Source organism: Patiria miniata, unplaced genomic scaffold (assembly GCF_015706575.1).
Source record: "Patiria miniata isolate m_02_andy unplaced genomic scaffold, ASM1570657v1 HiC_scaffold_9, whole genome shotgun sequence".
Lineage (NCBI taxonomy): Eukaryota > Metazoa > Echinodermata > Asteroidea > Valvatida > Asterinidae > Patiria > Patiria miniata.
The window spans coordinates 3913164-3937970 of record NW_024037076.1 but is presented as its reverse complement, the minus strand read 5'-3'; the positions used below and the strand labels follow the sequence as shown (position 1 = coordinate 3937970).

General features: G+C 39.9%; 1 protein-coding gene across 1 annotated transcript; it reads left to right on the top strand.

Annotated features, from left to right (window-relative positions):
- The first annotated feature begins 5132 nt into the window (after positions 1 to 5132).
- LOC119720242 lies at positions 5133 to 23926 on the top strand. The gene is made up of 16 exons (XM_038189862.1): positions 5133 to 5318; positions 7308 to 7537; positions 8783 to 8833; positions 9525 to 9583; positions 10177 to 10274; positions 10576 to 10644; positions 11177 to 11234; positions 13943 to 14116; positions 14939 to 15023; positions 16339 to 16444; positions 17120 to 17308; positions 18875 to 19030; positions 20208 to 20784; positions 21579 to 21662; positions 22610 to 22736; positions 23324 to 23926. The coding sequence occupies exons 2-16, from the start codon at positions 7345 to 7347 to the stop codon at positions 23515 to 23517; spliced, it is 2220 nt and encodes a 739-aa protein (XP_038045790.1). The 5' UTR covers positions 5133 to 5318; positions 7308 to 7344; the 3' UTR covers positions 23518 to 23926.
- Positions 23927 to 24807: the final 881 nt, after the last annotated feature.

The window sequence follows — 24807 nt, the reverse complement described above, 5'->3', positions numbered from 1 at the left end:
CACAAGTCCATCACAAGTCCATCACAAGTCCATCACAAGTCCATCACAAGTTCATCACATGTCCGTCACATGTCCGTCACAAGGCCATCACAAGGCCATCACAAGTCCATCACAAGTCCATCACAAGTCCATCACAAGTCCATCACAAGTCCATCACAAGTCCATCACAAGTCCATCACAAGTCCTTCACAAGTCCATCACATGTCCATCACATGTCCATCACATGTCCATCAAAAGTCCATCAAAAGTCCATCACAAGTCCATCACAAGTCCATCACAAGTTCATCACAAGTCCATCACAAGTCCATCACAAGTCCATCACAAGTCCATCACAAGTCCATCACAAGTCCATCACAAGTTCATCACATGTCCGTCACATGTCCGTCACAAGGCCATCACAAGGCCATCACAAGTCCATCACAAGTCCATCACAAGTCCATCACAAGTCCATCACAAGTCCATCACAAGTTCATCACATGTCCATCACAAGTCCATCACAAGTCCATCACAAGTCCTTCACAAGTCCATCACAAGTTCATCACAAGTCCATCACAAGTCCATCACAAGTTCATCACATGTCCATCACAAGTCCATCACAAGTTCATCACATGTCCATCACAAGTCCATCACAAGTCCATCACAAGTCCATCACAAGTCCATCACAAGTCCATCACATATCCCTCACGAGCCAAGTCAACTCGCAAGCTATTCAAATCAATTGTGACAAAAGCAAGCCCATTTTACGCCCCAAAAACATGAATTATGTAAAGAAGTGTAGAAAAAAGTAGTTGAAACTGAATGACTTGTGATTTACTTGTAAATTGATTTGTGCTGTAAAGGGATGACAGAGGTACGTCCATTTCAAATAAATCCTTTCAACGCCTCGTCGAAATCTCAACATGCCCTTGTTTGAAAGGATCGATTCTACAAAAAAAACCTAAGCACCGTGTTGTGCGTCAAGTAAGCCGACTTCCTATTTTCTGTTGTCAAAATGTGAAAGCATTTGAACTTAAAACACAGAAGTTATGGCAAAAATACCATTTTTGACCAAAATTGGTAAAATAATGAGAACAAAATAACGTTAATGTTCAATTTGGGCCAATGTTAACAACCAGATTCAGATTCAGCACTATCGAATTAGCAAAGTTGACCTTCTTGCAAGCTGACACCAAAAAGTCAAGACAAACCTCAACTTCTCGGCCTGATACAGATTTTGGCTTATTCAGTTGTGAAAATGACTTGTAATTCGACTCGTAATTCACTTTACTATCCTTCACAAGTAACTCAAATATATCAGTGATTTTCAAAAAGCATGAGTTGAGATACGAAGGTTGCATGTTCAAAACCCTCTTCAGTTGAATCATTAGTGTTGCACAAAGTGTTGATTTGCAGCTCTTACAAAAAAGACTTGAGAGTTTAGAGGATTCCTAAAATAAAAAAGTTGATGCAGACATTTCTATGAGAACTTTTCTTTGCAAGCCATGCAAAAGAATTATCTTGCCAAACTTAAAAGTTGCTTTACCCGTGCTCTTCAACAAATTCAGTTTTTTTTTCAGTTAATACATTTTCAACTTATATGTTTTATTCTAACCAAAAATCCGTCTTTTTATGGACCTCAAGCCTTTTTTTCTATGCCTTAAAAAGATCTTTATCAACTACTACTAGACTGCTTTTTTGACAATTGAAGCAAAATATTCAGTTCTAAAACCCTATGAAAAAAATCAAGGAAGAGTTTGTGATTCTGTACTGATATAATCTCCCTAAAAACAAAAAATTGTGCAATAACTGTCATGATGCAAAATGAAAAATATAATGAAAACGTTTTTGTAATTGTACTCTCAGGAATCGTTTTTGTTGGCCATTCATTTTTTTACACTTCCACTTCCACTGAAATAGCCTGAAACTTTATCGGTTTTTTTTAATGGACATAATAAAACAACATAAAGTATGTTTAGTACTTTAATTCGATAATCAAGTACATATATCTAAAGTACTTGCCCATTAAAAAAAATAATTCCCATAAAGATTACATTTAACAATTATATAGAGAGATTTGATTTTTAATCTATTTTTTAAGAAAGACAAAATCTCATGATAGATTATGTAGCCTTGTATTAAATTTAAAAATTATTAGTACAATATGAGTAAAAAAACATTCGAAAAATATGCTGCACTAAATTATTTTATAAATATTTTTCAAAATAATTTTTTTTTGCTAAAAACTCTTTGTAAGAAATCACTGGAGTAATTCAATAATTATGAGAATATTCTAAGAAATTGCTGTGTAATATATTCAATTGAAAACATATTTTTGGTAATTCTGTATTTTTTTATATTTCTCTAAAAATGTAAAAATAAAAAAAATAAAAAGTTGTTGATTTAACCTGATACAACCTTGAACCTATTTTGTTTCATTATTTTTGTTTTATGAAATCCACAAATTGTCTTTGTCCTTTGTTTTATTACAACCACCACATCAGGTGCAGGGCACTAAAGTGACTTTTTCTACTAAGCATCATTAGCATATAGTAAATATAGCTCAGGATCAACGCCATGGTTTTGAGGCTCATTTGCCTGAGAAAGTGGAAGGATGCCACTTGTAAAATAGTTCATTTAAAAGCTTCGGACTAATTTTTTCGGGAGATGATTCAGTTTGTTTTGATGTGAATATTTTTAAAATGTAATTTGGATAGTCTACCCAGAATTGAAAAGAAATAAAAAGATGAAGGACAAGACAGTTTTTGTTTTTTTTTTTGTTTAAGAAACCCCAGTGATGACAGCTTGCAATGATATTTGGCCCTGAACATGGTCGATTTTACATGGTAAGTAACCCTCAAGAAATTTGTTAGCTTTTATAATGACGCGGAGGTCGCTATTCATAAATTGACCAAGCTATCAGCTGCCAACCTCGTCCCCAGTGCTTACTTTATTTCCAACCTCAGGTAGTGATGGGCGCGTACTTTTCGACACCCTGGGTACGAGGTTGATCAGCTGCGGATTTAGCCGGATTTTTTTGCTGCGTATTCACCAAATGACAGAAAAATCTATAATACATGCGGCAAAAGGTGATCAAGTTTCAAGGGAAGAAACCTTCATTTATTCAACGAAATGTCCATAATAAACGACATAACAATATTTTTAGTCACGCCATTTCGAAAACGGACATAAGCAACCGTTTCATCAACTATTTTAAAAATTTGATGCAACAATTACCATTAAATTAGCCGATGTTTAATGGGAATCATGACATTTTAGCGTTATTTCGTCATTTCAGCATCATTTGAAACAAGTTTTCCATAAATAATATAAAAACTCACAATTTTATTTCATAATTTCTATCACTAACGGGGATATAGGAGTTATTATTAGGACACGAATGCTTTGAAACTCAATGGAAACCTTCGAAGAATAAATTGAATATGATTGAAGGAAATACAGTGTACTTACCGCGAAAAATGCAATACGAATTTCAGTCACTTTTAAGGAACAAAAATAAAGCACTCAACTCAAGAAAAACATATTGCACTGATTTGAAATTGGGTCCCATAATTGAATGTGATTATACTACACTATCGATTAGAAATTCGACAGAAAACGTTGAAGAAAAAATAACACAACAAAAAAAGCTATACAATAGCACTCCCGTTTACCAACATCAATTTCTTTCAAAAGAGAGCGCGCTACACAATCGCTGTAAAGACTTCTGTCAATAAACCTAAGACGTAATGACGTCACACTTTGTTTACATGTGCGCTTTCCTATAGTACTAGTAGACGGACCCCACTTTATTTGGCGTCCCGACTTCGCTCCCATAGGAAAGCGCATAGGCTATATATGTAAGCAAAGCCATTACGTCATAACGTCTCAGGTCTATTATAAACAACACTCTAAGTTTGTTGAGACGATAACTCAAGAGCAACATATCACATTGGATTGAAATTGCGAACGATTATTTACCATAACATTTGTCACAACCCGTCTGAAAATTGACGCGAACCGTGGAAGAATACATTTAATATGATTTGAAGAAAATAGGCCTGAGCGTTTAATTTAATTACGAAAACTTCACTCCGAATTTTAGTCAGTTTTGACACTCTTTGTTGAGACGATAACTCAAGAACAACATATCACATTGGATTGAAATTGCGAACGATTATGAACCATAACATGAAATTTCTTTCAATAATTGTTCGGGATATGATAGCTAGACACGAATCCTTTGAAGATCAATGCGAACCCTTGAAGAATAATCTAATATGATTTAAGGAATTCAACATGTACTAATTGCGAAAAATGCAGTACGAATATGAGTCACTTTAAATGGAACAAAAATAAAGCGCTCTTTGTGGAGACGATAACTCAAAGAAAATCACATTGCATTGAATTGAAAATACTTGTAATAATTGGTCGAGATATGGGACACGAAATGTATGGAAATTGATGGAAATTACAGAAGAATAAATTGATTAATCGTGAACAATTCAATTTGAATTCGAGTCCCTTTTCAAGCTCTCTTTGCGGAGACGATAACTCAAGAAAAACACATTGCACTGATTCAAAATTGCGTCCCATAACCACACCATAGCAATTTGAAATTCGACAGAAACCGTTGAAGAAAAAGAAATTAACACAACAAAAACAAAAACTACAGTGTGTAAGGGCACTCCCGTACATTTTACCATCATCGATTTCTTCCAAAAGAGGGCGCGCCACACAAACCACCGTAAAAAACCTCTGCCAACGTGGATCACAATTTTGAATTTTCAATGTTACGTTTGCGTTACACTTTGTTTCAAATGATGCGCTTTGAAACGTCTCCAAAAGCGTTGAAAAACTTACGCAAAATGTCCTAATTATTGTATCAGAAAATTCGAGAATTGTGGATAAAACGGTTTCTTTTGTCGTTTTTTTTATGTGACGTGAACAAATATTGTTATTTGTCATTCACTATGGACAATTCGTTGAATAAAATGGAGTTATCGCTCTTGAAAATAGATCACCTGTTGCCACATGTTTGATACATTCTTTAAAAACTTTGTTGAATGCGCGGCTGAATGGCTGAATACGCAGGCAGATATCTGGCCAAATCCGCGGCTACCTTGAGCCCGGTTAAACTGCGCGGAAAGCAATAAAGGTCTAGTTCCCCGTCAAAAGTCAACTGCGAGATGCATGGATTAACTACTGCAGCGTTATGGTACCTGTCTGTAGCGAAGTCAAAGTTCGCAAACGTCTGCTTTTTTATGTTGATAAAATTAAACAAGGTTTTTATTGATGATAGGCCTAATTTGAAATGGTTAAGTAAGGCATTCATTAGTGAGGTACGTATTACTTTCTGTTTTGACCTTTTAAGAGTTTTTTTTCCAATATAGGCCTACTTTGTTGGGTGCTTGGAAATATTCCAACCGCAGTGAAATAACTCCGGCTGGCTCAAAACGCGGGACATTTGATTTTGTTTACAAACAATAACATGACAAAATAATAACATGAAATGCGTTACGCCGTTATGGTTTGTGTAGTTGAGGACACTTCCATGTTTTGTTATGCCTTACAAAAGTTTTGTCACTGCCCTAAAGTCTGCAGCCTTGGGAAATGTTCTCTTTATCATGTTTATATAAGAAATATAGGACCACCTATTGTGACTGTGGAGTAGGCCTAGGTGTAGCCCCACTAGTGTGGCCGTCGGTATGCTGCGCTGAACCTCTGGCCACACACCGTGGTACCGCGCGCTACTGAGGACGAAGTTTTCATAAAATCTGCGGTCCGTTTCTTACATTCTCAGTTTCTTACTTTCTTATGGTTGTATTCTATGATGTCTCACCTATCACTTCTGGGATGCTTAGGTCTAATGATGTTCCATTTTCCGAGATATTCTTCAATCTTTCTGGAGCCCATATGCACTCGTGAAACGTCCGGTGATGGCAGCCATTTTGAATGGGACAAGAGATGACCTCAAGCTGTGACGTCGCGTTTATGCAAATTGCTTGTCGAGCGCACGAGGGCGCGAGTTGCAAATGCGACGGCTGTTTCCTGTGCCGTAGATCCTGAATAGAGATCGGTGCACGTGGCCCCCTGACGATAAATGCATGGTACAGGAAACCGCCGTCGCATTTGCAACTCGCGCCCTCGTGCGCTCGACAAGCAATTTGCATAAACGTGACGTCACAGCTTGAGGTCATCTCTTGTCACATTCAAAATGGCTGCCATCACCAGACGTTTCACGAGTTCATATGGGCTCCAGAAAGATTGAAGAATATCTCGGAAAATGGAACATCATTACATCTAAGCATCCCAGAAGTGATAGGTGAAACATCATAGAATACAACCATAAGAAAGTAAGAAACTGAGAATGTAAGAAACGGACCGCAGATTTTATGAAAACGTCCTCAGTAGCGCGCGGTACCACGGTGTGTGGCCTTTGGTTCAGCGCAGCATACCGACGGCCACACTAGTGGGGCTAGCCTAGGTGACCCTTTCTTTCTTGAAAGAAAAATCAATCCTTGGACCTTATTTGAAAGAAAATTGAAAGAAAAATCGGCTTTCTATTCTAACATGTCTAAGCTGATTTTCCAGTATAAACGGAGCATGCGAATGAACTGCACGGTGGTAGGGAGCTAGATTCTGAATAGCATGTTTATGTATTTCTAATGTGGAACCGTAGTTTTTTGTAGAGGGCGTAGGCGTACTTTTAAAATTGGTCGCCATGTTCATGTGTTTTGTCGTTGCCATTGTTTTACCATGCTTACCCCATAATTATCCCCAGATTTCCGTCTTTTCACAAAATTCATTATGAAGATAGGCTTTACAATATGGTGTCATCATCTAAATTTTAGAAGTAGATTTTGGTTCCCTTGTAGTTGTAGGAGCGGGGTCCACAACTACACAAAAACCAATGCGTTAGCCCCACCATGGAGAAAGGACTGCAAAAGAGCCAAATTTAATACAATTACAGCCTTGTTTGTTAAATTGTTGGGCTATATACAAGGAAAGAATGTTGCAACCTGATGCTACTTCAGCGGTTGTGAACAAAGTCTATGGAGAGTGATCGCCAGACCATGTCCAAATGTTAAAAAAGGCGATAAGTTGGGTCCAAGTTACTCGGACTAATGGAGAGTCAAGAATTTTTTTAAAGTATTTCCTAACAAAATTGGAAATGTTTTTCAGTCCCAGATTCATGTTGTCATCATTTTCGCAATGACTGACCTTCATTGAGAATTTGAGATGATATATGAAGAAGAAAGTGGCGTCAGGTTACAACATTTTTTCCACAAAAAAAAATGAGTGCGCCATTGTTGTTTTTTATTCATTAGCAACTCCCACACTAGTGTGAACAGCTACAAGTGAGTTATGGATAAACCACCACCAACCAAGCCGCTGTGCACCTCTACACTGAAACGACCCCACGAGGACAATGTCGAGGTTCAGCTGGAAGGGCCTAGGGTCAAAAGGTCAAAGGTGAAGGGTCAAAACATCACATTGGGATCCAGGTCGATGATTGAGAATTCTTCAAGCTCAACTTGGAACGCAAATTTTGGAAGAGGTAGGCCTACTTGTGAATAGGTTTGGCACTATCGACGAATCTGCACTTTTGCCTGATCATGCTGCGCTGTCCGTCGATTGAGCTGCCATTGGTCAGTGTTGCCCTTCTATTTCTAATTCATGGCTCTGGAGGATTGTTTTAAAAAGGGAAGTAGAATTTGGGAAAGAGTTCCATACCTGGACATCACTTGACACTCTGTGCACAAACCCTTTGAGACTGGTCTGACAATTTCCGTGTTCTCTCAGTAAATGCTTCAATATTTTCCCTGCTTAATTTGACTTTTTAGGACATGTTTTGTGGTGGCTGATAGGTGGCTGATAGGTCGCTGCAGGAAAAATTAGTGATGTCCATGTATTGAATTCTTCCCAAAATGGGCTATTTGCTACGGGATTGACCAATCGAGCAGACGCAATTTATGCGCGATTGAGCGATGGCTCGGATCCATTGATCGAGCCCAACAAATGTCGAAACTTTGGTAACTGTACAGAAGTCTTCGAAATTGGTGTACTGGATGCTTTGTTTAATAAAAAGCAGCTAACAAATCTTTCAGTACACATAAATGGTCCATTAAATCTGTAAGTCAAGTTTGGGACCTTGCTCCATATAACTTAACAACAAAATTACCTGTTTATGTTTTGAACTGCTAAAGTGGGTGAGATGAAGTACTGTTCAAAATGATAAAAATCTAGTGTTATTCTAATCATTTTGGATTTACAAATATCATTTACGAGATTAACCCTGACTCCCTAGACCTTTTTTCTAGGATGTACATGTAGTCTCAATCCTGTACAATCCTCCAATTGGCCTCATGGATGGAAAATAGCATAAAGCCTCAATCCTGCAAGTTCCTCCATTATTTCTTGAATTGGTCCGTGGAGGGGTGACCACTGCCTGAATCCTGCAAAATCCTGTGGCAGTGACTGTCAGTGTGTTGAGGCTTGGCCAGTGACATCCTGGAGCAGTACGGAGGATTTCAAGCATGTAATCCAGGCCTATATTTATGCATGGCTGAGCAAAAGCAACACAAGGTCCGGCCCAAGACCTTGACAAAGTGCATCCTACAAAATCAGTAATGCACTTTTGCCTTGTAACCTCAATCCTCCAAATTTCTCCGCTTTGGCAAAGAGGATTGTGAAGGAATCGGCGCGGTTAGGGTTAAAAAAGATAGAGCAAATGAAAAAAATGGAGGGTTCCCGAAATGTACGAATGCCCTTAATTTTGTTTACTGATTTTGAATTTGTACAGGTCAGGTGAAGCTTGCTGTATACTGGAGTCAAACACACCTCTTGGTTCACAGTAAGTTCTTTTTCCAACTTTCAAACAGATAAACCTAGTGAAGTCTTTACTGATGACATGTTGCAGTTAAACTTCCACAGACTTTCTATTCACATGCACAATAGAACCAGGAAGATTGGTAGTTACCTCAAAATGGACTTACCGATTTAATGAGAAAAATCTTGCTCAGAATGAACAAAAGGACGCATAGAAGATGTTCTGTGAAATTATCCCCCCAGAAATAAATTTCAATCAACAGAAAAAAATTTCAAGAAGGTGGTTTTAAAAAAGTGAATTCGTAGAAACACTTCCTTAGATTCATCAGCAATGAAATCAAGTTACGACACCCAGTAGTTCTGTGCATATATTTTCTCTCTTTCTCAAAATGTTTCACTAGCCACTGAGCTCAAACTTCAGATGTTTTGGGGAAAATGTGTTGCTTCAAATGAAAATCAAATATTATTTAGTATTTATTTCTGGTAATTTAACCGAATCAAAAGTGCCCTGGGCACTGTAGCTCGCAAGCCTGAAGAAACCTTTACAGAGAAGTCAATGAGAAGAAATTGCAGTTTTAGAGGTGGGAGGAAAACCCAGAAAAATATTTTGGGGCAAACTCACGGAATCAGGCAGAGACTTTATCCAGGGTAAATAACGTGCTGATTGTACTTTCTTAATGCTTGGTATGTGATGTGTGTTACTACTTGCTTTGCAGTTTTTGGTGCACGACAACTCTATTTGAAGAACGACAAAGATTGCAACTCATACATTCAGGTAAAATGTCTGGTTTTTTTAACAAACTACTAAGGCGCATTTTTACTTCACTTAAAGTGTCTGGCAGCTAATAATTTGAAATGCTCATTGTAAAATAATTCAATAACTAAACATGGGCTATTTGTTTCAGCCGACGTCTCATTCAAAAGTGAATACAAGTTTTGTTGGAAAATAGCAAATTAGAAAGGAATCTATTTTCATAATGGGAAACTCGAAAATGGCATGGGGAATGTAACTAAAATGTTTTAGATGGAATTTACGCCGGGGTGATGTAAATCAATATTAGGTTTTGCCCTTCACCGAGGTATAAACTCTGTACCCTTAGTGTGATACCTCTGAGTGAAATTTAAAAAAAAATCACTGGATTCAAGTCTCACACAAGTGATTTTTTTCTAACTTTCATTTTGGGAGGTAACACATTGAGTATACAGTGTTTATACGTCAAAACCTAATATTGATTTAAATGTTTTGTCAACATTTTAGGATTTTGTGAGCATCGATTGAGGAGTTTTTTTTGTTGGAAATAGTTCTTAAGAGTCTCTCAAATATAAGTCAAACAGTCCCGTGACAATGTTTTTGTCCATTCTTTACAGATTTCAGTTCTTTCATCTGATGGCATCGAATCCTTTGTTCAAAGGACAAAAATGATACCCAGTGACAGGCAGCCAGCGTTTAATGAGACATTGACATTGTAAGTGAAATTATTAGCAAATTTGACCTGCTCCGTGAAATAAATATTAAATCTTGCTTAAGATCATCTGCTGAAATATCATTTTTAAGGATGCTGATTTCTTAAGTTGAGCACTTTGAAATTTGTGAGAACCCTTATATTTTAAAGACAATGAAATGTTATGTTTTTAGACCTTATTGTTTTCAACTATTCCCCAGCATAATAATTATCTCTAAAATTAAATGCCTTTTTAAACTAAAAAGCAAAGTCTTGTCAAGGTTTTAATTGTATTAACTGATACATGTACTTTGTTTTTATTCAGTCACAGAGATGTGTTTCACTCCACCAACTCAAGGCTCCTGATCGTTGCATGCAATCAGACATCAACAAGGTACGGAGCAGTTCTAGAAATAGTATCCAAATAATGAATGTTTATGAGTGCAGTGGTAAGAATAATTTCTCGAGGTGACAGATGGAATGTTCCATTCCAGGAGGCGAATGGAACATTCCATCTGTCCCTGAATGAAATTATTCTTTCCATTGCACGACTGTGAAACATTCATTATTTGTTTTGTACATCACCTGAATAAATCCTTGCATCTGATTGGTGAAAGTGGGACTGTGGAATGCAACCTTTATTTATAGTGGAAAGGAACATTTATGTTTGCGTCATGGTTGGGACGAATAATTGAGTGTCACGTGATGATGATGGGTATCTATTCAGGTATTGTATAGTGAACTTTATACATTGATTTTTCTCTTTTATATGCATTAACTGATCTATGTCAGTGAGTCAGTAAGTCAGGTAAGAGAAAATGATACGCCGGCCTTCCCCCGACAAGCAAAAATAGAACGAAAAATTACCTTTAAAATAAATAACTTTTTTTTTTATATTAAAAAGCGGAAACCTTTTTTTTTGACAGGATTGAAAGCATTGGCAGTATGTCGTTTGGAATTGTCCGGCTCCTGAATGGAAACAAGGTAGGAAGATTTCAATCGCCGTTTAATCTTCAACCTTTTGCACCTTACCACAAGTTTGTCTTTTACCCATGGGCATTGCTAGAGGGGGGGGGGGTGTCACACCCACCAATTATTGTCTTTATCAAAATCATTGTCATAATATTGTCAAAATTCTATGCCTGTCGGTAAATATGCTGCAGCAAATAGTGCCACCGATTGTCTGATTGTATCCAAGATCGTCTGCTTTGAACAGCACCCCCAATGGTTGCAAGATGTCCAGTTCCCCCCCCCCCCCACTCCCCTTCCCCTTGCAGGTCACTGGCTGCCATCCAGCATTGAGAGTCTGTCGGCCAGGGACGAGATTTTCCAGATCTTTGTCTGAAAGCAGACTTTTTTAATCTGAGAGAAAGACATTATTAATATACCGGTACATAGAAAGATGTGCATTTTTCAGACATTGTAGTCAATTTTCAGACTATTTTTCCAATTTACAATCTCATCCTTGGTCGGCAAACTTGTCACACCCCCTGCCCCATTCAAATTGGCCTGGTGACGCCCCTGTTTTTACCCTTTCCCTTGTACTTTTATTCCAACCCAAAACTATTTCTCCTGCTCATTGACCTTTAATATCCCACTGACAGTTTTTCTTCCCACGTATTGTCCCTTGAGTGCCGTCCGTGTGACTTATGTGCACTTTACAGACATGCATGGTAATTCCCCTTCCCTGCCAAGACCAGGGCTCAATGCCATGGCTCTGCTCGCTAGGGAAAATCCCCACTTACTTTGTAGCAGAAAATTCCGTGCTTACGGTTTATCATATTCACTGGTTAGCGAGGAGTTTTGGATTATGTGCATGCTTACATCCCGTCACAGCTAGTGCTGTTATCACAGAATGGTGATCGTAAGCGCAGAATTCTATGGTCAGCAAAGCCATCAAATTGGGCCCATGTCGTACAGTGCTAAGGGCTGAAATTTGCTATTCCGCGAAAAATATTTGCTTAGCCGCGTCCAAATTACTTGGCTACGGCTGGAAATCACACACGGTTCTATTTGAAGTGGCTGCAGCCGCTTCCATGGGCGCTTGTGTAATTTCAAGCCGTAATCAAGTACCGGTAATTCGGACACTGCTTAAGACTGGTTCTCAGTTGACTTTGGCTTTAGCACATAAATTTGCTAAGCAATAGTTTCAGTTAAAACAGATTACCATCCAAATAGTCCCATGCAATGTATATTGATTGTGACAGGTTCCCGGCTGATTTTGGCTTAGCAGATAAATCTGCTAAGCAACTTTCTCTGCTTATCAGAAAATATCGCTTAGCAAATTTATGTGGTAAGCAAAAATTGTTTGGGAACCAGTAACAGCAATAGGCACAGCATGACTTTTTGACTGGTAACCCTTTTCTGCTTAGCAGATATTTTCTACGCTTAGCAAATGTCCGTATTTAGCAGCTCTCCTTGAACTTGGGCCTAAGCCCGTGGGGGCAAGTACCGGGACAATTTTCAGGTCCCTTCTAAGCGTGATTCATCCGCAGCGTTCACGTGACAGGAACAGTAGCTGACTCACCCAAGTGCACTGCGTGTATACCCTGGTACTGAACACAGTGCACCACTACTTCCACTTGCTTCAAATCGCCGTTTCCACTGTGTGGTTTTTCGTGCTACATGTAAATATGTCAATTGGGTGATGGTTATTTCCACGATGTTTATAAACGACAGAATGATGGCATTATTTACCTTACATGCAGCTTAAGCTTTGAATCCTGTGTACAGTAAGTTGCATGCGGATGTTTTTGAAGCTGTTTGCAGTGTCCGTTATTAGGAATTTAGTCAGTCTTATAAATTCTGAAGTTCTTACTTGTAATTGTGTATTCTTCAAGATATGATCATTGAAAAAAGTGTCAGGCATAACCCTATTCCTCCAAGGTCCTTCGATCTTGGAGGAGTAGAGTTTTTTTGCAGTATTTTAGAGCTCTGCAGTTTTGAATGATTTAGTATTTGATTTTTTAAACTTTGACTTGATTGAATGTTGGAGTATTCAAATTTCAAAATGCACTGATCAAGTTAAACATGCACCAGCCTAAACCAGCTACCAATCAAGATTTGCGTGCACCCGTCAGATCATATTTCAAGCAATCACTCTGACTAGTCAATTTCAGTCAGCAGACAACAGCAGGAAACTGATGGCACAGTTGTCTTATCATTTACCCACAGTCAGAGCACAGCTGTATCCAGTTACATAAACAGTCACAGCCAGTCAATCCTGCTAAAAATCGATTATTTTTAGCTGCGTGTTTTTTGTTTGTCAAATAAAACACTTTGTGTCCAAAGCCACTTTCGCGCATGATTGGAGAGCTTCCGTTAGAAAAATAGGCTCAAATTTCTTCCTTAAAATCTATCAAAGATCAGCCATTCCGCTACCTGTTCTTCCTGTTATTTTAACCTTCCTATGCAAACGTAGATTCTATGCCAAGTTGTCCTTTGAGTCAAAATCAATCAAGTAACTGTTTTCAAGAGTTAAGAGCTCCCAGCCTACACAAAGCAGGATTGACTGGCTCACATTTTGCGAATATTTTTTTGAATGGAATAAATTGCTATTTGGATATCCGGTTTATCATTGAATATTCAGTATATTCGGCACAGCAATAAGCCCAGCCACTTTTGCTGAAAGTTACAAAGATAGTACAATTAGCAGAGGATTTCCAATGTGGATTATTTTTTATTAATAACAGGAGGTGAATGGCTGGTACCACCTGCTTGACAAGAAACGAGGACGGGAGAAGCACCTTGCGGTCAAGATCAACCCAATCACAAACGAGCATTTGAATACGACAGGCACCGTGGACCAATCAGACGACAGCATGAACAGGGCCAACAGTATACTGCCCTGGATTTCCTTGCACTATGTGAGTCATTTATGTTTTCTGAATATTATTGATATACATATAAGTTATTGACTCTGTGTATGAACAGTCTATGGCACATTGTGACCACCTGTGAGAACTTTATGGGAAGGACAAAATTGTGAGCGTGCACTGGTTCACGCATGCTTATGGTGCAAAATACTATGTGTATAAAAATAAACCAAGTCCTACGTTCGATCCTAAATACTCATTTGTTTATCAATGGAATTACACCAAAATTTGAAATCATGTGAACAAGACATGACAAATTTTATTGAGCGGGTTTCTTCAGCTTTGTGCAAGAGGGTGAGATTTAAACGCCATACCAAAAAACCCACTCACTTTTAGAATGTGCCACTTTCGTCTTGGCATCCTCCTTTGTCGATAAAATGCTGGAGACGGTGGCGGAAGGCGCGTGTTGCAGCCGAATTGCGAATTGGCTTGTGATTTCCTTGTGACAGGGTTTGTGAATTGACTTGTGATTTACTTGTGACAGGACTTGTAAATTGACTTGTGATTTTCTTGTGACAGGGCTTGTGAATTGGCTTGTGATTTCCTTGTGACAGGGCTTGTGAATTGGCTTGTGATTTCCTTGTGACAGGGCTTGTGAATTGGCTTGTGATTTCCTTGTGACAGGGCTTGTGAATTGGCTTGTGATTTAGTTGTGACAGGACTTGTGAATTGGCTTGCGATTTACCAGTATTTGTGATGTACTTGTGATAAACTGGACGACAAGTTACAACACTGCTGTATTTTGGTGTCTGCCCTACTTTCTGTATCTTTATTTTCTTTTCATTCTTTCAATATTTCTCCGCCCTCCCACAGTTTGATATTGAAAAGGACAGCCAGGGGAAATATGGCTTCACAATTCTGGACACTGTACCAGTGAAAGTCGGAACTGTCCACAAAGGTAGGTCTTCTTATCTTGATGATTGCATTGTATATGCAACAATTATTCATAAATACGTGGCCGGTCTTAAACGGTTGATAAAGACCAGCTGGCTGGTTTCAACACTTTTCCAATGTCACATGAAACTTGAACTCCTATGAAATACAGTGCCTTTTACTGTTTTATTGGTTGAATGTTCAATCCTTATGTAGGCATGTGCAACACCACCAGTGAGTCAGTATTTCATAATTTCATAAATTTACAATATCGACAAAATCATTGGAAATTTAAAATTTTTGACTTGTTTTGACCTTTTGACCGAAAAGTTTTAGTTTGACCGAAAAAGGTATTTAAGAATGGGAATAAATATAAACTTGGCCGGTATTGAACACTTTGTTTAAGACTGGTTGGAGTTGGGATGCTGATAATTATCAGCATCCAGACTCCAACTAGTCTACATGAAACCCGCCAAGCGTGTCTTTTTATAACCTTATTTACTGCTGTGATGTATGACATGGTTGTTGTTTTTTCGCATCCCAAGAGAGTTAACGTTAGAATAATAATCAATTAAAGATATTTCCATTATAAAATCCTAATTTAACATGCTAAAAATTTCAGTAGTACTGAGATTTCAGTTGATTCCACGCAAACGTTACCTATGACCATGGGCGTCGCCAGGATTTTTTCTAGAGGGGGGCAAAACAAAATTTTGCCAAAAAATGCTTGTATTTCTCAACTCATTCTCGATTTATCAGTTTTAGAGGGGGGCAGGGACATTTTGCCCCCCCCCCCAACTCATTAAATTTACACCACTTTGTCTTCGCGCCTCTTTTTCTTTTCTTTTTTTCTTTCTTTTTCTTCTTTTTTTTTTTTTTTTTTTTTTTTTGCTTTTCCGGGGGGGGGGGGGGGGGCAAGTGCCCCCCCTTGCCCCCCCTCGCGACGCCCATGCCTATGACTGAATTTTCCCTGTTTTGGGGTATAACTTGCAACATTTTGTATTGCTGATTGTGGTACCTGCTGCTGTATCAGATTCAAACCAGCCAGACAACCCCGGCAAGCTCAGTGGTCCAGTGGTAAGACGTCTGCGCTAGTATGCAACAGGTTGTGGGACCGAGTCCCACGCAAGTACACTTGTGATTTTTTTTTCGCTCGCAAGTTGTCGTAAAGCACTGAGTATAATAGTCAAAAAAATTTTCATGAGAGATGTGTAAAGAAATTGTCAAAAATGGCAGCATTTTGCTCAAATGGAACACACCCCTTGTGCATGGTTATGAGTTGCCTAGTCTGGAACTTTGGCAGCCGAGGGTTAGCTTCATTTGTTGTATGTTGGTTGCAGGAAGCGTGGCTGAGACGTTAGGGCTGCAATCGGATGACGCTTTCTTAGAGGTCGGAGGTCATAGTGTTGCTGGAGTCCGTAGTATCGTCATTATCGATTTACTGAAGTAAGTTGTGTTCAATATCTCATATTCGTCTTTAGTTTGCTCTATATTTGTCTATATTTTCTATTTATAATTTACATAATAATTTGAGTGAGGATTGCGAAGCACTAATGCACGGGCTGTTCCTGCTCCATGAATATGTAATGGTACAACCGCTGAAAATTTCGTACAGCGTGCATTTCTTTTATCTTTGTGCCAGGATTATATTTGCTGAAAATTTAGATTTTCGCGAAAGGCAAAATTTCCCAGCCAACTTCTGATATACAGCCAAACGCCACATATTCTGATTCGCAAGAGTCATGTCAACAGTATTTGTACGATATTTCTTGTCGTAACCTCATACATTTCAATATTCTGGGGTGTGCACTGGAGCGTAAATTGTACAACAATAGGCCGTGCACAACGGCCAATTCAAGATCAACACAAGGTCTGCCTCCGCAGACTTCATGAACTTTGTGCATGTGTACAAAAGGCACGAGGGATTAGCGTGTTTGGACGTCACCCGGAGGCGAATCCAGGCAATCTTGACATCTTAACCCATCAGCCGTGCCTGTGTATAAAAACAGCCAGTGCGTGTTATCACGTCCTCCGACGCAAACTGGTTAATGATAAAATCCAAAGCCATTCTTGGTCTGAGACTAGTTCTCATCAACTAACTACCTTTTGTTTTTCCTTTAGGAAAGCCAACGGCCCCTTGTGCGTGTTATTACAACGTAAGAACACCGTTCCTTTCCTGCGCAGTCCGTTAGTCAAGAAGTCCCTCAACCGACCTACCCAGGTCAAGCCGCAGGTGGCCGTGCAGAGTCCTAAGCCCAAACGGAAGGCAGCCAAGGTCTTGTCTCCTCGCATTGAAGCCTTCCTTAGCAGGCAAGTAGGCTGTTATTATCTGAATGCTTTGGGAAACTTTTTTTTAGTGCTTTTTGTTTTCACGAAGTGATAAAAACTCACCTGGTTAGCAGGTCCAAGGGGTATGCATTTCTCTACAAGCGTTGGGATGGGAGCCACCCCTGAACGATGTGGATAAAGAACAGATGGGCACGCTGTACTGACGCATGACGCATAAATGTAACAATTTCTCACAACGTTTCATGTTTTTACGAAGTGACAGAGAGTGTGTACAAAGTAATGGGAAAAATAATAAAGGCCTCTGCGTATTGCTGTTTTCATAAAGCGTATTAATGAATAAACTGTTTAATTAAGATAGACTTTTAACAAACAACTTTGAATTAGCAAAGAACGAAGCATACGTTACTTGACAATGCCAACATTTCCCAAATCTGTAACTACAAACTAGTCGAAAATATGTTTTGTAAAAAGGATTAACTCTTAATGCGGTTCTCTCGGGATGACCTTTTTCAGGAAATTGAGGTTTTTGTCACTTCGTGAAAACACCATCGACATGCAAATCTACGCATATTGGACTTTTGTGCACGCGCGTCGGACATGATTGGGTAAAGCGTAGGGGGGGGTGGGCTTATGATTGGTCTTTTGGGGGGGGGGGGCCCAGTGCTTAGGGTTTGTTACTGATGATCAGAAGGCTAGAGGTTCGAAAACCAGCTGTTGGCCGTGTGTTGTGTCCTCGGGCAAGCCACTTCGCTTCCACTTGCTTCTCTCCACCGAGGAGTATAGGGTACCAGCGTTAGCTGGGGAGTAACCTTCGATGGACTGGCATCCCATCCGGGAGGATTAGAGATATTCTCCGTTGTTTTGTGACCAAAGAAACGGGAGAGCAACCCCAGCCTGATTAGCTGTATTGGCCTGGGATTGATGTGACTTTGCATTTGGTGAATGAAGTTATTTATTGGTCGGAGTTCTCTGTTGATAGGGAGACGTGAAGGTTAATATTGGGTTTATATTTACTGGTTCCAATTCACCTCTAATGACCTCCTTTTCAGTTCCTTTGTTCCTCTGAAATTGGATTGATTTTCAATTTAACTGTTGCTAGGGTAGTGTGTTATTTCTTTGCAAGTCTTGGTGTTGGTGACAGAGCTTGACAGAGCTCAGCGAATAGACCTGAAAATGTATTTTTCAGATCTTATACATCCATCATCTGCGAATGGGCAAGGAGATTACAGACTAGGAGTTTTGGACCATTTCTCTGAATCATTATTTAGATGTCGTGGTTAATTGGCTCTGTCAGGGACACTATACTTCCTTTCATAACACTGGAATTGTCCATGTACATTGTACGGGAGCAAATGAAGACTGGTGTAGTGAAGGCTGGTTGGTTCACACTTGGCGCAAAAGTAAAAACCGAATGTGAGTAGTGACATCATGGCAAGCAATCATGCGAAAAATTTGTACAAGTAGAACACTTTTTTAGCCACTTTCCTTTATAGTGACATCAAATTCACTTGGCCTTTGCCTGAATTATGAACAGCTTGCATAGGTTAGCTCTGATGTTATTTTCTCTCGTTGCCTTGCCATTCGCAGGTCCAAACCGATTGTCGACAGGAGACTCCAGAGGGAGCTGTTCGCCAAGGTAGCCTTGCGCAATGCCCGGCAGAACCAGCACAAATGCCTGCAGACAAGCAGTAGTTGCAGCTCCACCTACTCCAGCGCATCCACAGCGACCTTGGAATCCCGAAGGTAAGACTGGAAATGTTCGAAGAATGAACCGCCCTACCAACCTTTAAATCAATAATACTTATAATAACATTAATGTAGTGCTTACATGTGGGAATAAACGTGCACTTGGCCGGTTTTAAACACTATGTTTAAGACTGGTTTGGAGTCTGGACGCTGATAATGACCCTTCTGCTTGGGTCAAAAAATATAAATTTCCAACAGTTTTGTTCAACAAGTTTACCAAGTGGTTTTTTAAACACCCATCTAGCTTTGTTATGGTGTGTGCCTCTCGCGAGTAGTCGTAAATAACTCCTTATATGGAGATTGGTGTGGGCGTTGCACGTACTGCGCAATGTGGCGTTGCACGTACTGCGCAATGTGGCGTAGAACGCAGCTGTGCCTTTGAAGTGTGAATTTAGGACTATGAAATACTGACTCACTGGTAGTATTGCTCATGCCTTAGTGAAGACTGTGAATGTTCAACCAATAAAAGGGTAAAAGGGTCCAAATTTCATAGGAGTCCAAATTTCATGTGACGCTGGAAAAGTGTATAAGACCAGCCAGCCGTTGTTATCAACCATTTAAGACTGGCCAGGTGACGGGCTTTCGACCAATAGGAATGGGTATTTTTTTAAGGTATTTATGAATAGTGCTTTATAGTAAAGTCTCAAAGTGCTACACACTTATTACTCCTGTTCATCAGGCCATGAGTCCAGGTTTCTGCATTAGCACAATCTGGTCCGTATCTTCACATGTACCCATTTATACTGGGTTGAGAGAGGCAAATGTAGTAAAGTGTCCTGCCCAGGAACACAAGCACCATGTTCCCAGTCATGGTTCAAACCCATACATGTATCATTACACCTACTGGGTAAGTCGGACGACATTATCTCTGAAGCATGACGCTCCTTTGGTACATATATCTCAGTGCTTGCGGGCTGGGTTTGACTGATTTACTGTGGTCATCTGAGTAAAAAATTGGGATCTTCGTGTACGGTGTGAAGTAGGTGTGACTTATTATATTCTGAATGTGCGACAAATGTAGCGTCTTCATGTCTTCGGCAATTGTCCCTCCCAGTGGTCTCCCTCAACTCTTGAGGGGGTACTTGTGCACGGAATCCATATTGTCCATGTTCAGGGTATCAAAAAAACGACACCCAAAAAGGAAATCTTAATCATTATTTTCATCATTTGTTAGGGGCTCTGGCATAAGAAAGCACGACAGTCTAAAACGCCACAGTCTGGACTGGCGACGTCTCAACCGTTGCTGTCGAGACAGGCCCGCCTCGGACCTGACGAACGACACCTCACAGCGGGCGTCCGCAGTCGATTCAGACATCGGAATCATGACGATTCACGACGATGACGATACGACTGGGGATCGCAACAGCACCTCATCGTGGGAATCGGACGTGATGGCGACTATCCCCGTTGATGACTTGAGCATCCTGGAGAGTGTCCTGGATAAGCCTCAAGACAGCCAAGAACCAGACGACACCCTTCTAATCGACTTGAATTTCCCTCCAACATTTCCACCTGCTGATCACGACATCCTAGGAGCATCAACAGCATCAGCAGCAGCATCGTCAGCAGCAGCAGCAGCAGCAACATCAAAGGAAGAGAACAAGAGAAAGAGGAAACACAGGTTCTTTACAAGAGAAAGCAGAGCTGGCAACTCGAGGAAACATTCGGGACGATCTGGAAGAAGCGGATTGGCCATGGAAATCCCGCTCCACAACGACAAGCAGCATATCGTCTGGTCCAGAAGAGTAACGGTAAGGAAATAATAGGATTTGTAGCAGAGTTTGTAGTCAAGTCATCACAAGCCATCACAAGTCAATCACTGTTCAAACACAAGTTGATCACAAGTCAAATCACAAGTAATCACAAAAAATCACAAGTCGTCAGAAGCCATTGTCATCACAAGTCAATCACTGTTCAAACACAAGTCGATCACAAGTCAAATCACAAGTAATCACAAAAAATCACAAGTCGTCAGAAGCCATCGTCATCACAAGTCAATCACTGTTCAAACACAAGTCAGTTAACAAGTAATCACAAAAAATCACAAATCGTCGGAAGCCATCATAAGTCTAACTGTTCAGTCACAGGTTATCGCTATTCGATCACAAAATAATCATAAGTCAATCACAAGTCCAGTGTTAGGTCATTACAAGTTAATCACTATTCGTTCATTTTTGGTCACAAGTCGTCAGAAGTCAATCACAAATCAATAACAAGGAGATCACAAGTCAAATCACAAGTCATCACTAGCTTCACAAGTCAATCGCTACTCAATCACAAGTTGATCGCTATTCAATCACAAGCCAATCGTGAAAAAAATGATGCACTTAAAATTGTACTTTTTCCCCCAATTTATTCATCGAAATCAACATTTTGTGAATGAACCCTGAATGATGAAACTTTATGTAATAAAGATGTCATTCATGACAAAAATGAAAATCACATTTTGATGAAATTAATACCCATTTTTGTGGAGCGGGTCACAAATTACGTCTCTCAGTAGTTCTTCAAAAGGTATCTTTTTTTTCTCTTTTATTATCTGCAGCCCATTCCTCTAGGACCACCTTGGAGGCAGCTCGTGCATAAAGGCCGAGTCTTTGTCCAGAGCAAGACTAAGAAATTGAGAGAGGTACGGTAGAGTCATTTTAACAAATTTTGTTCTCTCTTGTACGTAGTTTCACTAATCTACGACAGGCTTTGTAGCTGGCAAGCCTGCAAAAAACCTAAAGAGAGAAAACGGGGATTTTTTTTCGCTTTTACATGTATTAAAGGGAATATACATCATTTGCTTTTGCTGTAATTTTCAGAAATGGAGGGAATTGGGGGGTTGGAAATATAAAGCAAATATAGTTACACTGACTTTTTGGAGGTTTTGGGTTCGAAAATGCTATAAAAACCAAGAAAAACGATCATTTTCCTGTAGTCTGGTTCCCTGACTCCATATAAGAAGAAATTGAGCAGTTTACATACATTGGGGAATTGTAAGGTCAGGGAACCAGTCTAGCTGGCTCGTACCCGTTCATAGGTTTGTAATCGATTGCAAACAAGCGCAATGGTCAATTGGGGCCAGTATTTGAAAAAAAAGCCAGTTGTTTCCAACGCTGATCGGCCGATCAGCGTTGGAAATTGATACAAAAATACCACTTTTCTTGAAAATGACAGTATACCAGGTGCCATAATTTTACAGGATGCTTTAGACTGTCATTTACCAACATCCTATTAAGGTATTTCGCAAAAACTTGGTAGTTTTATTTTTCGATGTTTGCAAATGGTGTATATTCCCTTTAAGTGAATGAAAAACCTCGGAAAGAAATACTTGTGTTTGTGGGCAAGACACTTTACCACAATTGCCTCTCTCCACCCAGGAGGTATAAATGGGTACCTGTGAAGGTAGGGACCAGATTGCGCTGATCTCGAGCTGCTGCAAAAAAATGGTCTCATGGCCTGATCAACAGGGGTAATAATTGTGAAGCGCTTTGAAACTTTGGTACTATAAAGCGCTATTAACAGCACCACATTAATATTATCATGTTGTTATTTCTGTTTGGTGAATTATGCTATTTTTCTTTGTCTTAGATGCTGCTGCTCCTGTACACTGATGTACTCCTGTTCACAAAGCCCCTGGACGAAATGCACATCAAAGTTGTCTGCTGCCCTCTAGTGATAAACGAAATCAGCGTTCTGGACTTCAACTGCCAAGTGGGTGAGTGTTATCAGGTTACGTTAGAAAGAACAATAAATAAATGCTCACAAACGAGATACTCCTGGGTGGAGAGAGGCAAGCATAGTAAAGCGCCTTGCCCAAGGACACAAACACAGTGTTAAGGTTTGCACCCACATGCCTTGGCATGTGAGTCTTACATGGCATGTGAGTCATAGGCCAAAAAAAATAAATATTCGGTCTCTGGTCAAGCTTGGATTTTACAGACAAGGCGGGGTACTATTTCGCTTTTTTTGGCGTCCTCATGTACATTGGTGTCCTCCATAATTTGCCTTGGAGCCCTCGATCATTTGCCTTGGTGCGATTTCCCATTCCTTGGTGCTCCTTAGTACAAAAATTTGAGGAGGTGCAGCAATAGAGGGCGCTGTTGGAGCTACCGCGAACAATTTTGGAAAAAAAAAAAGATTGACGTGCATGATTAAGCTAGATCGTCGCACGCGCTGACCAGAGACCGACTTTTTTTTTGGCCTTACCATTATACTACAGTGCTCCATAGACACACTCCGTAAGTAAGCTAATAAGCAGTTGCAATAATTAACAATGATTTAAATTTTCTTTTTAAACTTCAGCTCGAGAGTTCCACATCACGTTAGTCACCGACACGCAACCTTATCCTCTTGCCAGCCACGGGGGGACCATCTGCCTCCGAGCACCCACGACCAAACTCAAGTCGGCCTGGCACCGACTTCTCCAGCAGAGGATCATGGCCGTCAAGTGCACAGGTCAAGATGCGGTAAGTTGGATTTCCCTGTTTTCTTGTTAAGCTAGTGATTGATTGCCATTTATGGAATATAAATAGATACCTTAGAGAGTTGATAGCTTCTGATTGGTCGAGACTCGATCACGGGGTGTATTGACATGTGATGTAAAGACCGGCTTCAAGAACAAGCGAATAAATGGCCCCTGAACCAGCGTTGATCCAGCATCATGTAAGCCAATGATTGGCCAGATATACAACAGGCCTGCGGTACCTTGTAACAATACAGCCAACCACCATCGTGTGAAGACTTACGCGTGCGTATATGCTGGGAGTGCATACGCGTGCATAAAAGTCCTCACATTGACGCGACATGTTCGTACTGATGATGTTTACGACGAAAGAGACCAGCGATTTTAATTTCTGTAAACACGCCGCCCACGGACATATTCTTCTTCTAAACTGAGCATCTTTGTAATTCTGGACATGAGGAACATGTGAACGAAATTTCAGCTTCCTCCATCAGGTAAAAATATGAAAATATTTGATGTAGTTTTATTTTTCATTATGTATGTATGATGATGATAACAACGCATTTAAGCTAAAATATGGCCCCTGAACTTAAACACAAACAGTCTGGAAATATCGCCAAAAGAAAGGTCACAAATTCGGAGCATTTTAACTGTTTATTTCGTTAAAAAGGTATTTATGAATGAGAATAACAGTGTGAGGTCCTGGTCTTCACTGTGTGATAATGACTGGGTTGGTGGAAGGTCGCTGTTAATGGACCTTGCCTTCGGCTCGGCATCCGCTGTTATTCCCTAAATAGATACGTCCTGCATGTCTGTAGTCTTTACTTCCAGGGATCAGGATCAGCTGCATTAGGCGAACAAAATTAAAACGTAGCCTTAGGGCAAGACAAACAAACAAATACCCCAACAAACAAACAAACAAACAAGCTCGATCGGATCTCGGAAGATGCTGGCCAACGAATTTGTGTTCATGCATGAGTCAGGTGATTGTTCCATGTAATTTCTGGAAGGGGTAGTTTTTTAGTTAAAAAAATCAGGTTGTTGACCCGAGTGACCCCATAATGACCTTTGACCCATTTTGGTCATGTGACATGCGTGGGCTTGGCTACTGATACTTTTGACAAAGTTTGGTTGAAATCGGTCAAAATATGTAGGAGCAATACAATGTCAACGTTTGTTACTAACTAACTAACGGACTTACGATAACGGATACATGATGATTTGTTGAGCTGCTATCCCGCAGCTAATAACAACCAAAACCAAAAGACACTACCCCAAAACAGGATGTCCATTTATACCGGTACCAATTTCTCGGTACATCTTG

Excerpts from the sequence above, each read along its gene's own strand:
- LOC119720242 (XM_038189862.1), top strand. The coding sequence starts at position 7,345 with ATGGATAAACCACCACCAACCAAGCCGCTGTGCACCTCTACACTGAAA. Across the intron at positions 14,117-14,938 it reads CCTGGATTTCCTTGCACTAT|TTTGATATTGAAAAGGACAG; the intron begins GTGAGTCATTTA and ends GCCCTCCCACAG. Across the intron at positions 20,785-21,578 it reads TCTGGTCCAGAAGAGTAACG|CCCATTCCTCTAGGACCACC; the intron begins GTAAGGAAATAA and ends TATTATCTGCAG.